Source organism: Echeneis naucrates, chromosome 11 (assembly GCF_900963305.1).
Source record: "Echeneis naucrates chromosome 11, fEcheNa1.1, whole genome shotgun sequence".
Lineage (NCBI taxonomy): Eukaryota > Metazoa > Chordata > Actinopteri > Carangiformes > Echeneidae > Echeneis > Echeneis naucrates.
In genome coordinates this window covers 12,321,245-12,336,757 of record NC_042521.1, presented here as the reverse complement: position 1 = coordinate 12,336,757, position 15,513 = coordinate 12,321,245, and the positions used below count along the sequence as shown (strand labels likewise).

General features: G+C 41.5%; 1 protein-coding gene across 1 annotated transcript; it reads left to right on the top strand.

Annotated features, from left to right (window-relative positions):
- Positions 1-967: 967 nt before the first annotated feature.
- smap2 (small ArfGAP2) lies at positions 968-15,513 on the top strand. The gene is made up of 9 exons (XM_029514191.1): positions 968-1,118; positions 9,549-9,682; positions 10,216-10,380; positions 10,499-10,558; positions 10,733-10,790; positions 11,086-11,243; positions 11,349-11,526; positions 12,431-12,855; positions 12,942-15,513. Exons 1-9 carry the CDS (start codon positions 1,013-1,015, stop codon positions 13,065-13,067), a joined length of 1,410 nt encoding a protein of 469 aa, XP_029370051.1. The 5' UTR covers positions 968-1,012; the 3' UTR covers positions 13,068-15,513.

Here is a 15,513-nt window from a genome sequence, read left to right as displayed (position 1 = left end):
GTCAAGTTAGTCAGCTTGCAATACAAGCTTCCGATTTATTACTTCGGACTAAAATAACGTGAGCGAAATTGGACAGTAATTTAAAGCACGGAGCTGGATTAGAGAATGAGATTCATAAATCTTATTTTATAAGCAACATTTTTGCTATTTTGTTCTTGGGTCGGGCCTTTCGTTTTTTTAAAGCGAAACACTTTTGGCGCTTTATTTTGAAGGCCAGATCATCTGATTTCCGGTACCGCTGGAGTTCATCTTTGTTGTTTCAACGCAGTCCGTCAGTCAGCTGTTCAAACAGCTTTCCTTCGGCTGTTTGACTCCGGGACGGGGGCTTTTATCGCCACCCTCGTCCTGGCGGGGGAACTGAAGGAACAGAAGACTTGTTCTCCGAAACATCTGATGATTGACCACGGGGTGGCAGCATAAGAGAAACAGTGACAGCAAGAGCAACAATACACACCGCAAATTTCTATACAAAGAAAAACACACCAGTTAAAATTGATTTATCATCACTGCAACTAATCGCCTCACTGTGGAAAATGATATTTTGAGGAAAAGTGTTTGGGTCCTGTGTGTGTTTGTGTGTGTGTGTGTGTGTGTGTGTGTGTGTGTGTGTGTGTGTGTGTGAGAGAGAGAGAGAGAGAGAGAGAGAGAGAGAGAGAGAGAGGTGAGTACTTGAGAGCAGGAAGACTCGGCGCCAGGTTACAGATGCGCTCCCCAACTCTCCATCACATTTTGAACGTGAGCAATCACATGGTCTTTTTCCTCCACCTCACATCTTGATTCGGGCATTTGCACCTCGACCAACCCGCATGCTGGTTGGCTGAGAGGAAATCATCCCATCACGGTGAAACCAACACCGAGGAGGAGGAAGACCGACGGAGCTCATCGCCTCTGCACGCACACGCCCGCGTTCATTTTAGAGAGACCCAGCGGGGAGGGGAGGGGGAGGGGGGGGGCATCTGACGGAGAGCCGACACGGACTGTGGGGGCCCGGGAGGCGGTGGACCTTCGTGCGATGATGACGGGCAAATCTGTGAAAGACGTCGACAGGTACCAGACTGTCCTCAACTCGCTGCTGGCGCTGGAGGAGAATAAATTCTGCGCTGACTGCGAATCCAAAGGTAGGTCGGTGGGTGCTCCTGGTCCTGTGTGTGTCCGGGGGGGTCCAACCCGGATCGACCCCTCCTGTCGCTGCTACTACGCCGGGAAATGCGGCGTCGCAATTCATCATCTCTCGGCCAATTATATCGTACTATGGTGCAAGGCACGGGGCCACATCCACACAAGCATGGGGCATGGCATGCAGCTGCATCCTGCCATAGTGAGAGCTGATCTCTCATCGACAGGCAGGATCAGATAGATTTCCGTAACAGTAATGGTCCCAACTATTGAGACACTTGAAAAACATTTTTCTGTTCCTTGAGAGCCAGTTTGGGAGCCGGCAGAGGGGCAGACAGCTCGACACAGAACCACCTGTGCTGACTTTGAGTCACCCTGAACAGGCTGTTCCTCCTGCAGGCTGAGTGCAGGGTGGGACACAGAGAAGGCCAACTCTGTACACCGCAATATTTTGATCTTATTGTGGCATTGTACAGGACCAATGTAAAGCTAATGGTTCCTATTAAGGGTATTTTGTATAGTTCTCTAAGTGAATTAATAAATTTAGATAATGGCATCATTCTGTTTATTTTCCTCTGAATGGTGTTGTGTAACATGCTTCTGAAAAGGTGTTGGATGATTCCATACACTAAACATAAGAATTATCAAAAGTGGGCCCCCAATCATTACGTGTTCATCTCTTCATGTTTATGTGTTTACCTCTGTTCACTGATCATCCATGTTATTTGTAGGCTTGGACAGGCCTTGAACCATGTCATCTGCTATCTGCTCAAACGGTTTTGTCATACTGGTGGGTAAACATTACAATTTAACTGGGAAAGACACTGAGTTGGAGACTGAATCAACTCACCGATTCTTCAGCATTTCCAATTGTGTACAGGTGCAGGTACAGGTGACACTCAAGTGCTGAAAATATCCACGCTACATTCGCAGATCTATCGTCAAACATTAACAACCAACTAATGTTGCCAGCCCTTCGCCCAAAAACATAACTCAGGTGTCAATAAATAACCTTTGTGCCAACTGATAGAAATGAGACTTTACACCTTTCTAACACAAACTGACTAGATTTTCTACAAAACAGGAAGGAAATTTGTAAAGTGGCTCAGCTTCCAAGGGTATTCTGGACTCCTTGCTTGTAAATTGGTGTTGAGATTGATGAGGCTGGCCTTGTGACGCCATACAAGGTCCAAGAAATGACTCAACAGTGCAGCAGCATGTCACTCAGTGTAGGCTTCCACAGCCACTGCTCCCATCTCAGACATAAACTCTCAAGTGAAGGACCTGAATGAACGTAAAACTCGGGATGCAGTCATACATGGGCCACTGATAGGAGTAAACAGCTTTCCATATTTAAGAAGTAGTAAGCTGTATTCTATTCTGTATTCTCTACACTGCTTAGAGTCTTAGAGCTGTGTTTGCTTCTTTGACTGACAGAGAAAGACAAGACAAGCAGAAATCAGCAGGCAAACAGTGTCAGGAAAATATCCATGCATGCTCAGATCTTAGTCGTGGCTTAAAATCTTCATTTGGTCAACATTTTTGATGTGTCAGTGAAGTAGAAACTGATGTAGAAAGATGAGAATTGAGAAAGTCTTCCCTGGAATTATGTAGCGGGATGTGGTGATGGGGGAAACATTTCTGATACTTGGTAGAAGCATGTGTAGACAGGAAAGATGGCACAGACAGTTTTTGACTTCAAAAATGAGTTCGCCTTCGTGCCAGTCAGTCACTCAGTGGGTGCATTTTGTTCTTTTGTGTCTGTTCAGTATTACTGTCAGCATCTCTGTATCTCTTAGGCTCTTAAGCTGCCATTGCTGGTAAAAATAATCTGTGATGCAACATCACAAATATTTAATGAGAGGCACCGAAGAGGAGCAAAGAATACACTAACACCAGGTCAAGTGGCCATTAAACAAAGACACTGATTCAATTCTTATTCTATAGAAATGCAACCTTACATAAAATAAAATAACACTCAGACTAATTTAATTATACTTTCTACTCATTTATGAACGATTCATTTTTCTCTTTAACACATTCAGTACATAGACAAGATTATATCATGCTTTACTGAGATGACATTTAATGTCTAGGTCTTAGTAAGATTCAAACTGGACAGTCATATGGACTGAGAATGCTTAGTTTTACAATGCCAGGTTTTTTTTTGTGTGTGTATATGCCCTTTGGATGAGCTCTTAAAAAAGACACAAATAGAACTGCGGGTGTGTGTTTCTAGAAAACACACTCATGACTGTTCAGGAGTCAATTTTAAAAAGCGAGGTGATCAGGCTCTTGCAGTTTATCTAAATAGCTGGCTGTTGGGACTAGACTAAAGTTAACAGAAGCACAGTGAATAAACAGAAAATTTTCATTTTTGCATTTGTGAGGCAACAAAGTTTGAAGATATCAGACCTGAAAGGTCACAAATCATTCTAAAATCTACAGTTTTTAATTTTTTTATTTTACTGTGCTAATGAATGACCGGACACTGTATATTTCACCACCTGTCTGATTAGCATAGTTTCCTCGAAAAGTGTTACTCACATCTGAATTGTGTGACAAGTGCAGGCTCCCAGAAAACAACACGTGCATGCACACACGTACACTTCAAACACATTTGTCTCCTGTATAGCTTTGTCTTAAGTCAGGCTTTTAGCCATATGTCTTTGGATGAGGTTTGGTCTAATCTTGTTTGCTGTGACACAGATTACTGTGCGTTTATCACCTTCCTCCCTCAGGGTGACTGAAAGAGGGAGTGATGAGGAGCAAAGAAGACACACCAGCCCATGTAAAAACACAGAGAAGCCCATCAGCAATGCTAACGCACTCTCTGCCTATGCTTACTCTGCACATGCTGCAGTAATGAAACCAATCTTGCTCCTCATCTTCCTCTCAGTCTCTTTTCCTCTTTATCACATGGCGCTCTCTATTATTTTTATTAATTTTTATGGTCACTTCCTTACAATCTGGCCTTTGTATAGTAAATACTCAACACTTCCAGGACATAAAAGAGGGAGACAGGTGCATAATTTAGTTAACACTTCAATCCTTGGCTTGAGCCTCAAGGGGCTGTGTATGTGTGTGTGTTTGCATTTGCGTATAAAAGCCTACCTCTTTTATTGCCTCCACTGTCCTTGTGTTTATGTTCATACTGGGCCACAGTTGTCGTGGAGATACCACCTGGCAATGCCATGCCTTATTCCTCCTTTGCTGCCTCCTCCCCCTCATACCTTTTAATCTCATCGAATCACAAGCCAGCAGGGATTTCCATTCGAACAATTTTGTCCCCCAGCTAGAGTTCAGAGTTCAGAGTTACACAGTACCAAGGATTAGGTGGCGTGGTGTACATGATATTTTACCATGTGTATTCACTTGTCTAATACACTGGCATGGCTGGACTTACTATGGGAGTTTGGGGAAATTAAAATCAACTCTGTCTGTAGTTTGTGCATTATTCTTGGAATATCACATGGTATCAATTCCATGGTAACAATTTCAATCCTTGTATCAGAAATGCCTAGATACCTGCCTAAAACACCCTGATTGGGTATTCCGAGTGAGCTGGCGTATGAGCTGAAAAGAATCAGAACAACAGAAAGGTATATCTTCCGAAGAGGAACCCGACCTTGCATTTGGGAGGCAACACAGGCAACTCATCTCCATGGAAAGTTTAAATTGCTAAATTTGTTTGCTTTTTTGATTGAAGTCACTAAAGATGTCTATTGACTGACATAGGTGCAAAGTTCGCAGCACTGCTTGTCCATGCCAAATAATTTCAAAGGGCTCGGACTGATGGTGTGACTTGTGCGTCGGTCTAACTTAATCACTCAGTGAGTCAGACCTGCTTACGGGACTGGGGCTACTATTGTGTTCCAACAAGTAACAATCATAGAGTGAATGCTTACAACATATTCACAAAGGTAGCAGTTATTTCAGGGGCTGGCATTGATTTATCTCTCCTGCTAATGAGTTACAGCCGAGGACACTTAAAGTAAAACGTGTGTATTCTGCTCTGCTGATTGGAAAACATTTGCAAAAACATTTGCAAAAAATTTGAACAGCTATACAAGCACACATGTTACCATTACAGAAATTTAATCGTGAAGCAGCATGAAACCAAGTCTTTAGAAGAATCGAGGATTACAGTGATACATAAGTGTTAGTCACTTTGTGTTGTTATATTCAACCTCAATGATTCACCTGTGGGATCATTGTCATGACGTTCACATTGTAACACAGATGGTGGGTGTGTATTCGACTGTATCCATCTGTTATGCTCAGATGGGGACTGGGTCACTGGATGGCCTCAGGGGCTCTGGATCAGTTTAAGTGCTGAGGGGCTTGAGGATGGAACAACTATGTCTACGTGTGTGTGTTTGTGTGGTGGTGGTGTAGGTGGGTGTAGCATGCACCAATGACTGAGGCTCTGTAGGATTAACTGGTTGCATACGGAGAGAGCCACTTATCCTTGTGGGATGTAGGCTAATGAGCCATATGCACCTCTTCGTGCATGTGTGCATGCAAGTCAGTGGGTGTGTATGCAGACAAATGTTTTGTCCGTGTATCAGATAGGCATGCTAATGTATAATTCTGCATTATGAATGTCAAACTACGAAAATATCAAATCAATATCAAATTCACTTGATAGATGATAATGAATCATATTTAACGGTCTATTATCATCAATGAGAGTACCCCAAGTCAAACATCTGAAAAAAAAGAACAAACAAAAAACAGAACAAATAGTAGTAGGAAGAATGCATTTAGAATTCAAAGTTTTCTATAGCCATTGGACATTTATTATTTTAATATGCATAAGCAACTGCAAATGCTGGGACCACAGGACTTACACACATGTATGGATGTTACTCTTGAAACCTGGGAAAAACAAGTGAGCAAGCCAGCCATGACTTACCTCCATGAGCTCTTTTCTGAGTATGTACTACACAGCAGTGAGCTATTAGACTTGTTGGAATTGCTTTTGTCACAGATCTTTAAACACAGCATGAACCGTCAAAGCAGGTCAAAGCAGAGGAATTGGCCAATAGTTGTGAGCTTCCTTTATGAACTCAAACAGCTTTTATAGCTAAAATCCTTTGTCAGTTGATCAGCTTCCCTGGAGTTTCTAATACCATGTTCTCTCCATCTAAATTATTTTCTAACAAACAGGATAAATTGTCTGTCTGTGCATTGTTTGTGTATTTCTAAAGTTGAGTAAATATCATCAGAAGTCTGAGAGGCAATCTCCTAAAGATTCAGACTAGACATCGCTGGCAACTATAAATTTCCCTTTGCCTGATATGAAAATCGAAAGACAGGCTATTATTTGATTCATGGAGAGAATTGGTCAGGAAAAAAATGTTTATATTAGTTATATAATTAAAAGTGGATGGCCAAATGGATATCATGGAGAATACATCTAGCAAGTAAAGGTCCTCACAAATGTTGTAATGCAAATATGTTTGTGTGGGTCAGAGGCAGAGGGCTTCATTGTAGAGCTCTGTTTGAACTTCTTGCTCATTATACCCGCTGTACATCCCAGCAGGTCAAACAGTCGAAGTCCACCATTTGCTGACTCTCTTGTCAAATCCTCTCTTGTTTGTGTCTGCTTTTGGCTTTCATCCTGTCCATGCCTTCTCCTCCCCTGATGTGCCTCAAACTGCATGTCTGACCACCACAACCACACTTTATTTTTTGCCAGGATGATTCATGAATGACCTATGCAAACACTTTTCTTTTTTTTTCCCCCGTAGAAATGGACAAGAGCTTTCTTAGTACAATCTGGAGAACTCAATTATATCTCAAAGAAGGTGCTGTTAGTTGGTCTTTGATTACAAAAGGGAAAGGAACGTAGTTGTGAAATATTCACTGCAAAGCAAAGCCTGTAAGACAGGGACACTGAACTTGTTTGTTCAATCTTTCCTTCCTCTTTTAGATGTCTGTTCCTCCTACTAACTCTGTTCGAAGTACCTGGAAGTGTGTATTGTTGCAGACAAGTAGTATATGGTTTCCAGCTGAAGCACTGCATCGATGAGATCAAAGAGGCTATTGTGGTGCACACTGCAGGTTTCATTCATTCAAATGTGAAGGCCCCAAGTTTGTTTCCTTTGTCAAAATGAAAACAGAAAATGAGTTCTAAATTTTGGAATATGTAAATAGTGTACATGTCAGCTATTGTGGATTACCGGCAGATAAAAATCTCTTAAATGACTGAAATGCAGCAAATAATACTAAACATTGAAATTCACAGAGGAGTCTGGAATTTTTTTTTTTTTTTTTTTTTTTTTTTTGAGGTATGTGGAATAAATTGCATCGCACACAGCCTTGATGTTAAGGTGAACTAAACCGTAGTTTAGATTAGTTAACACATTTTCAATTAATCAAACTACTTAATTTTTAAAACATAAATAGTTTTTGTTATACTGTAAACCAAACCTAACAAAACATATATAAAAAATTTTGCCAATGAAATTTAAGAAATAAAATGAAAGGATAAGAATTCGATTCAGAATTTGTCTCAGAAATAAATGCTTCATTAAAGATGCACTGACCATAGAACAACGGAGGCCAATGAAATTACCAATAATTTACAAGTATTTGGTCATAAACCAAAGTGTAATGTATATAAAAGTCAGATATATTTCTTGTGAAATAACAGCAAAGGGATCATCAAACTTATTAGAACTCATCAGGGGCAGATAAATGTCTGTTACAGAATACATGGAAATCCACCCGAAGGATGGTGAGATGTGACAGTCAAAATCGTCAATATGAATCTCATTGTACTACTGGAATATACATCACTGCATTCAGAAGAATACATCCTCTGGGAGCCATGAATGACTGCACAAAGTCGCTAAAAAGAGATAAAGAGTTGACACAATATCCAAAATGAGTGTAAAAATTGGCCAGAACACCAGAAAGAAAGGGTGGAAAATGTAATAGAAATGGAGAAATAAAGCTGTGAGGGGGAGATATGAACAGACAGGGGAGAGGAGGAGGTGGAGGAGGAGCAGCGGCTGTGAATGAAAGAGAGAAATGGCAGCCAGGACACAGGGGCAGCAGAAGTATAAAGATGAGGAGGACAAACTAATTCCAGAGTTAAGGGAGCACAATTGACAATCCCTCGCTTTCTCTGTGTCCGTGCCAATGTTTACAGCAGTTAAGCTGGCTTCGCAGGAGTAATCCTACTATTATTAGCCAACATGACAGCTAATGCTGCAGCCAGACGGTCAGGATGATGGACATATGCTGTCTGTCTGGTCACCCTCAGTTAATGTTTAACTATTTGCTCTCTGCGGATTGTTGTATTTTCTGTCTAAACGTGTCCGTGCATTTTTGGATTTCCAAATAAAGCCCACAAACTGAACAAATAGGAAGCAGGTGAAAAATCCCCCGGAGACCGATGATTTCCTGTTAATAATGCAAAACAGTAATGGCAACTTTTAGCATGTGTAATTCAGGATGCTGCCAAGACAAGGGGCTATTATTTGACTCTGCACCCAGACACAGTGTTTCCGCTGTTGGTACAGAGAGGAAGGTTTTGTACATTTTCTGTCTGTAACTCAGCTTCCTCTACAATTTACATATTATGGCCCTCCTTAACCTCTGCACAATGGGTTTATGAGGAAACAGATTTTCAAAATAAAAGCTGCTCTTCCACCTAGTGGTGTAAAGGCCACAGTGCATCAACTTCTAGCAAGGTTGCAAGCAAAGACCTGAGTGGAGACAGAGCGAGAGAGTGCTTCAGCACGCTGGAATGAGGAAAGGAGGGGCAGTAGGATGAAGGGAAAGATGGGGAGAGAAGCACCAGTGTTCTCTTTGAAGCTGACTGTACTCTCTGAAGAGGACGGTTGTATAATTTGAGTGGAAAAATAAAGCCTGACAGTGTGGTTTTGATTTGCCCCAACTCACAGTTGGGGCAGTACTCAGACAGAGAAAAGACACAGGCAAAAACAGCGCTATATTAAGCTGAACCTATACAGCAAAGGGGTGAATCTGGGGAACACAACCTTTCAGATCCATCCATTAAGATATGGCATACAGCAGTAGGAAGGACACGTTGGCCCACTCAGAAAACATTGCACCCACATACCAGCTCATGACCAAATGAGTAATCATCCCTGCAGGTATCCAGACTCTGAATGTGTGTGTGTGTTTGACTATAGTCCCCCTCTCTCCTCTCAGTCTCAGTTATGTAGGCTAACTCTCCTATTGGATCCCATTATATGTCAGGACTTAAACAGGATTAGATGCGTTCCCAGCTGAATTCAACCTCATAATTGAGCAGACTTGCCTTTCTATAATTGGACTGAAATTAATCAGTTCAATTCCACTTACTGTCTCTTTTGCATCTCTAGATGTCCTTTTCTGAAGACTCGGACCTTCAAATCAAAACATTACCATACCTGGCTCTTTATATCCACTAGGTCCGAGATGGGCGTCCTGGAACTTGGGCATTTTCATCTGTATCCGCTGTGCTGGTATCCATCGAAACCTCGGGGTTCACATCTCCAAGGTCAAGTCTGTCAACCTGGATCAGTGGACACAGGAGCAGGTCCAGGTCAGAGGTCACAGCACTGATAGAAATACCATGATAGGAAACATGAACTACATGTTCATATTTAACACAGATGTTAGCTCAGGTTCATGTATATCGTATATGGATTGTACCAGCAGTATTATAGCAAAGGACCTCTCATCAGACATGAAAATACATTTGTGATTGTGGACAAATTTCACAAGGCCTAGATTTGAGAGGAGATATCAGATATCATTTTATTACATTTTTACACCATCGATGAAATAGACACGTTCCTATTAGTATGCTGCTCATTTTGTCTGGGCCTCATAGTCACTACCCTCCCGAGTGTGACCATATTCTATAATCGCAAATGTCTTTTCCTCTTTTCCCTAAATGCACAAACACAATTCACACTTCATATCATACAGTTTCATATCACTGAAAACATAGTTCCAATACGACACTATGAGAACAGTATAATAGCACTAACAGTAGTTCCATGGATATTGGCTATTTCCTTGATTAGGCCACTTAAGAGTCTGAATTGATTTGGTGTGTGTTGGTGTCCCCAGTGTGTTCAGGAGATGGGAAATGCCAAAGCCAAGCGTCTGTATGAAGCTTTCTTACCTGAGTGCTTCCAGCGGCCTGAGACAGACCAGTCCGCAGAGATCTTCATCAGGGACAAGTACGATAAGAAGAAGTACATGGATAAGGTCATTGACATCCAGATGCTGAGAGTGAGTCTGCACACACATACAAGCACACGCAAAAGAATTTCATTTTTTTCTGACTCCATCAAGTCAGCAGGAAAGATAACTGTATAAGAACAAAGGGACCATGTTTTCCTCTGAGCAGAAAGAAAAGAGCTGTGACAATATACCCAAGGAGCCAGTTGTGTTTGAGAAGATGAAATTGGTAAGTGCATTTTTTTACTTTATCTCTTTAAACTGCGTGTATCACAACATGAAGAGCGAAAATAGAATGACCTAATGCTTGTCCTTCTTAGCACTGGCCTGAGCCAGGAAAGAGCAGCGAGTGGTAGAGGTGACCATTTTCCATAAATAGTGTCAATTTTCTCTGTTTTCACAGAAAAAAGACATCAGCCCAAAGACAGATTCCCAGTCTGTTACTGACCTGCTTGGATTAGGTATTTTTACTTATGCACACACCACCTGACACTTATTTAGCACATATTATGGACATGTGAAGGACTGTGTAATGGCTCATTCTCAGTACATTCAGTAGCTGTTAATAAGCATAGCAAAAGAATATAAAGCAGTGACCGTTCCAAAGAGCAGGGCAACCAGAAGGCAAAAACCTGCACCCTAATACTATTATCAATGTATTTAAAATAAGTCTGCATCATAAAAGGCAAGAAAACACAATAAAGTTGTTGGGAAAATGGATGGGTTATAAGCATACTTCCATCTAACCTCTATTAGATGCCCCTGCTCCAAGTGCTGCAGTGTCTAATGGTGGAGGATGTGCACCAGACAGTACTGACAGTCCTGTGGTGTCTAATCCACCTCTGGCACACTCTGCCCTGGATCTGTTCGGTTCCCTGCCAACACAGTCCTCTGCTTCCTCCGCTAAAGCCATGGTAGGAAATAGACCATTGTATACACAGAGTACTGTATGCTCACCACAGAACCATTATGCTTCTGTGAATCTACCCCTATAACTGTATTTTATACCCCCCCACTAGCCTGTCTCCAGCTCTATGCTTCAGAGCAGAGTGACTGCCTCTGTGCCTGAAAACCTCAGTCTGTTCTTGGATCCAGCACCCAAAGCAGAGGAAGGCACTGTCAAGAAGCTGTCCAAGGACTCTATTCTCTCCCTGTATGCTTCCACCCCCTCAGTGCACGGCAGCAGTATGGCTCACGGTGAGAACTGCCTTCATTTCTATCCAGGGTTATTTTCACCATATTTCTGTATATTCTATGCACTAATAAATATTTTTATGCCATTAAATGGGTTTCCTTCGGTTACTCCGCTTTCCTCCCACCGTCCAAAGACATGTTTGGGTTAACTGGTGACTCTAAATTGTTCGTAGGTCTGAGTGTGAGTGTGAGTGGTTGTTGGTCCAGGGTGTCCAGGGTGACCCCGCCCTCACCCAGAGTGAGCTGGGATTGGCTCCAGCAACCCCCGCAACCCAGAAATGCATAAGTGGAAGAAGATGAATGAATGAACCCCCTTTAGGGAATGATTTAGATCTTCTGTCCTGCAGAATTACAGTTTGTAAACTAAAAATCTCAAAAAAAAAAAAAAAAAGAGAGAGAGAACATCACTTTATCCTACATGCCCCTTTGAGAAATGACAGTCAGAAGAAGGTAGCAACCCGCTGATGGACATAGTGAGGCATCTGGCAACTATAAAACCAGATGTCACCCTTAAGAGTGGGTGGAAACGAAACAGCTGTAAAAGAAAAGGGAATATTACAGCTGACCACTGCTCTGCTAATAAATGCTAATATTGCTCCTGGACCTGAAAATGGGAAAATATGCTAATATAGTTTACAATTTTACGAGGTGTCAGATACTGCTTCCATGTGGTAAAAATAAATCAGTCAATAACTTTTAAGTATTTCTCATGAAAAAGTAAGCATTATTAATACAGTGCTGCAAAGCCAATGGGATTTTGAATGAGATTTTGATTAGAGCATACTGAATATGAATTTCTGACTTTTGCAGAAGAGGTATGCATGCTAAATCAACGCTGATTTGCAGCGCTGGATTAGTTACCAGGTACTAAAAAAAAGCCTCTTTCTGTCTGTGATTGCTTTGGCAGGCTTGTACATGAACCAAATGGGATACCCAACACACCCATATGGTTCGTACCATTCCTTAGCCCAGGCAGGTGGAATGGGAGGCCCCATGATGACATCACAGATGACCATGATGGCACAGCAACAGAGCGTCATGATGCCGGTTCAACAAAACAGCATGATGGGACAGCAGAATGGCATAATGGGTGGCCAGGGTGTTCTGGCTCAGCCTGGTGCCGTTATCGCTTCACCCTACATGACAGGGATGAACCAGGGGATGATGGGACAGCAGCAAAGTGGCATTATGGGGCAGCAGCAGAGTGGGATGATGGTACCTCAGCAAAGTGGGATGATGGGACAGCAGCAGGTTGGAGGTTTGACCACAATGCCCCACCAGCAGGTTTATGGAGTGCAGCAAGCCCAGCAGCTACAGTGGAACATTGCTCAGGTGTGTTACCATTAACCTACATTGTGCATTATGAAGTAGTAAAATCTCTCGCCAGTAAAAGCAATGTATGTTTGTGTGGCCTTCAGATGACGCAGCACATGGCCGGTGTGAATCTCTACAACACCAACGGCGTAATGGGATACAGCAGTCAACATATGGGAGGTTCAACCACTTCAAGCTCAGCGCACATGACAGCACACATCTGGAAATAAATTCATCAATCCAAGAAATGATGTAATGCCAATAACCCACAAACGAGAGGGGCAACTGTAGGAATCTTCGAACGGACCTTCCATTGGACATTTTCTAATGCAAGGGAGGAGGGGGAGGAGAATGGTGTGAAGAAGGAAGGGAAACCACTGCTACCTCTCTTTCTCTCTCCTCTCTGCCCATGCTTCCTCTTCTTGTCTCATTCATGGCCATGCTCTGCAAATTTCCATGCTTGCCTTCAGAACATTTTGATATAATGACCAAGACCACAGGGTTCAGAGGCCACTGAGGGCTTCACATCTTTTGTACTGAGTGTGTCTGCGTGAGCACATCTGCCACATGTAAGCCTTTTTTTTTTTTTTTTAAAGACATTTTGGCTTTTAGGGGATTTTACTGTTGTCCTTACCTGATCAGTCAGAAAATAACATCGATGTTGGTTTGAAGGTATGTTGTACAATATGGTTAGTCTAGCTGATCATCACTGTTGATGTGCTTGAATATGGATCTTTATTAGAAGTATTTCCTCCCAAAGCAGAGAGCAATTTTAAATTTTTTGGGTTTTTATTATTTTCCATATCATGGTTGTCCAAAAGTAATTTGGGCATCTGTGTTTTTAGGTTAATGTTCCCTGATTTTAAAAGAGAATTAGTTTTTTCTTTTAAGAAGAGCTGTTCATTTTTAATTTAATATATATATAAAAAAAAATCTACCAATCAAGCTAAGCGAAGCTAGGCTAGGTTAGGCTAGGCTAATTACTCCAGTCATCAGACCTTCAAGCTGCATGGTGAAAGAGGAATACGTGAATTTGTCTGGCTTTGAAAGTCAGGAAAATGGTAAAATCCCAGAAAAAAAGGGGAAAAAGAACATTGCAACTACTTCTAAGTACCTAGCTGACAACATTAAAAGTTGAAAAACCCTTTAAGCATTTCAAAGTTTCAAAAATCTTAACTGTCTGAGCTGCAGAAGCCCACCTATACATCCAGCCAATTTACAGACACCTTCTTTCAGAGTCAATATCTAATCTCAATTTAAAGTGTCAAAAGTCCTAAACTGGAGACCAAAGATGAGCTCTAGCTTTATTATGATTGTACATCTTCCAATATGCTTTATTGTAAAACCTTACAAGTGAGTCATAGATAAATCAATTCAGCAGTCCTTTAACAATATGTTTAGTCATACCTGCACCTAGAACCTACTGTGCTATTTCCTGAGCAATGGTGGGACACTTAGATGTCATTTGCATGCAAACTACTGTAAGCGCTCACACAACTCAAACTAAGAATCTACCTTGTTCAATAGAGGCCTCAAATAATGTTGATTGTCTGTAAATAAGAGAGAATTAAAGAGAGACTTCGGGCTAGACACAATAAAAACTTTAAAGGTACCGATCAGCCGTGTTAACAGATGTTTCTACTGAACTGCATGTGGAGAATGTTTATCTAGCTCTGTATGTGCTGTGTGTTTATTAAGATATCTGAATGTGTCTCTGGACTGTCTATCTCTGAATGGTTCTCTCTAATATAGATATCCATCAGTCTCTGACCAAGACCAACAAAAAATGTCACTGAATGTGTGTCCTGGATGTGTTCACGGTGTACTGGACTTGTTTTGAACATACACACCTGAGTATTCTTGGGGTGAGCTTGTTTTTAATATTCCTGGACTGTCGAGCGACGCACACTTATGTCTTTTGAATGTCCTGCTGTCAACAGTGTCCCGTTGGATTTTGATGAATTGTTCAATTCATTGCAGTTTTACTATAAATTGTCTGTTCGTCAAGTCTGGAGCAAACTGTGATGTACCTAAAGTGTTTACAATTTGGCCAAACCACATTGTGAGGCAAAACGTGATTGTACAACCATAGTTTGTCATCTCTCAATATTTTAGCTAATCCTTCTGCACATCTCATAAAAATCATCTCTCTCCTCATTTCTCTGAAAGTTTTAAGTATGTTCAATTTGTTTTATCTGCATGAAGCCATTTTTGTAAATAATCTTAGTCTTTCAGTTTTTTTTGGGTTTTTTTTAGGGAGACACTTTGATGTTAAATTGCCACTTTTAATTTTAAGGTGGTAAGAATGTAAATGGTGCCGCGAAGAGAGAAATCAATTAACATGCTCTGGTGTAATAATGTTCTTATTAACTGCTGGCAAAAACACAATCAGTACAGTCTTGATATCTCAGAAACTAGTTATATATTCCTTGCAGGCATTTCTTTGAGATTGAGCTTGGTGGCAGCTGAGGCAATAATTTGACAGCAGGAGTCACCTTTCTCTGCTGAGACCAATATCCTATGAGAACGTGTTGTGTCTGCACTGCAACAGCACATCTGTCAGCGAGCTGTGAGACATCTCCGGGAAAGGATTAAAAATCCGTCTCTGTGGGCAACAAAGCTTCACAAAGCTCATTTGTGAATAATTTTAGGTTGCTTGTAATGAGTTCCTTTTTT

Coding starts and splice junctions, on each gene's coding strand:
- smap2 (XM_029514191.1), top strand. CDS start 1,013: ATGATGACGGGCAAATCTGTGAAAGACGTCGACAGGTACCAGACTGTC. Junction 10,791..11,085: donor TACTGACCTGCTTGGATTAG/GTATTTTTACTT, acceptor AACCTCTATTAG/ATGCCCCTGCTCCAAGTGCT. Junction 11,244..11,348: donor CTTCCTCCGCTAAAGCCATG/GTAGGAAATAGA, acceptor CCCCCCCACTAG/CCTGTCTCCAGCTCTATGCT.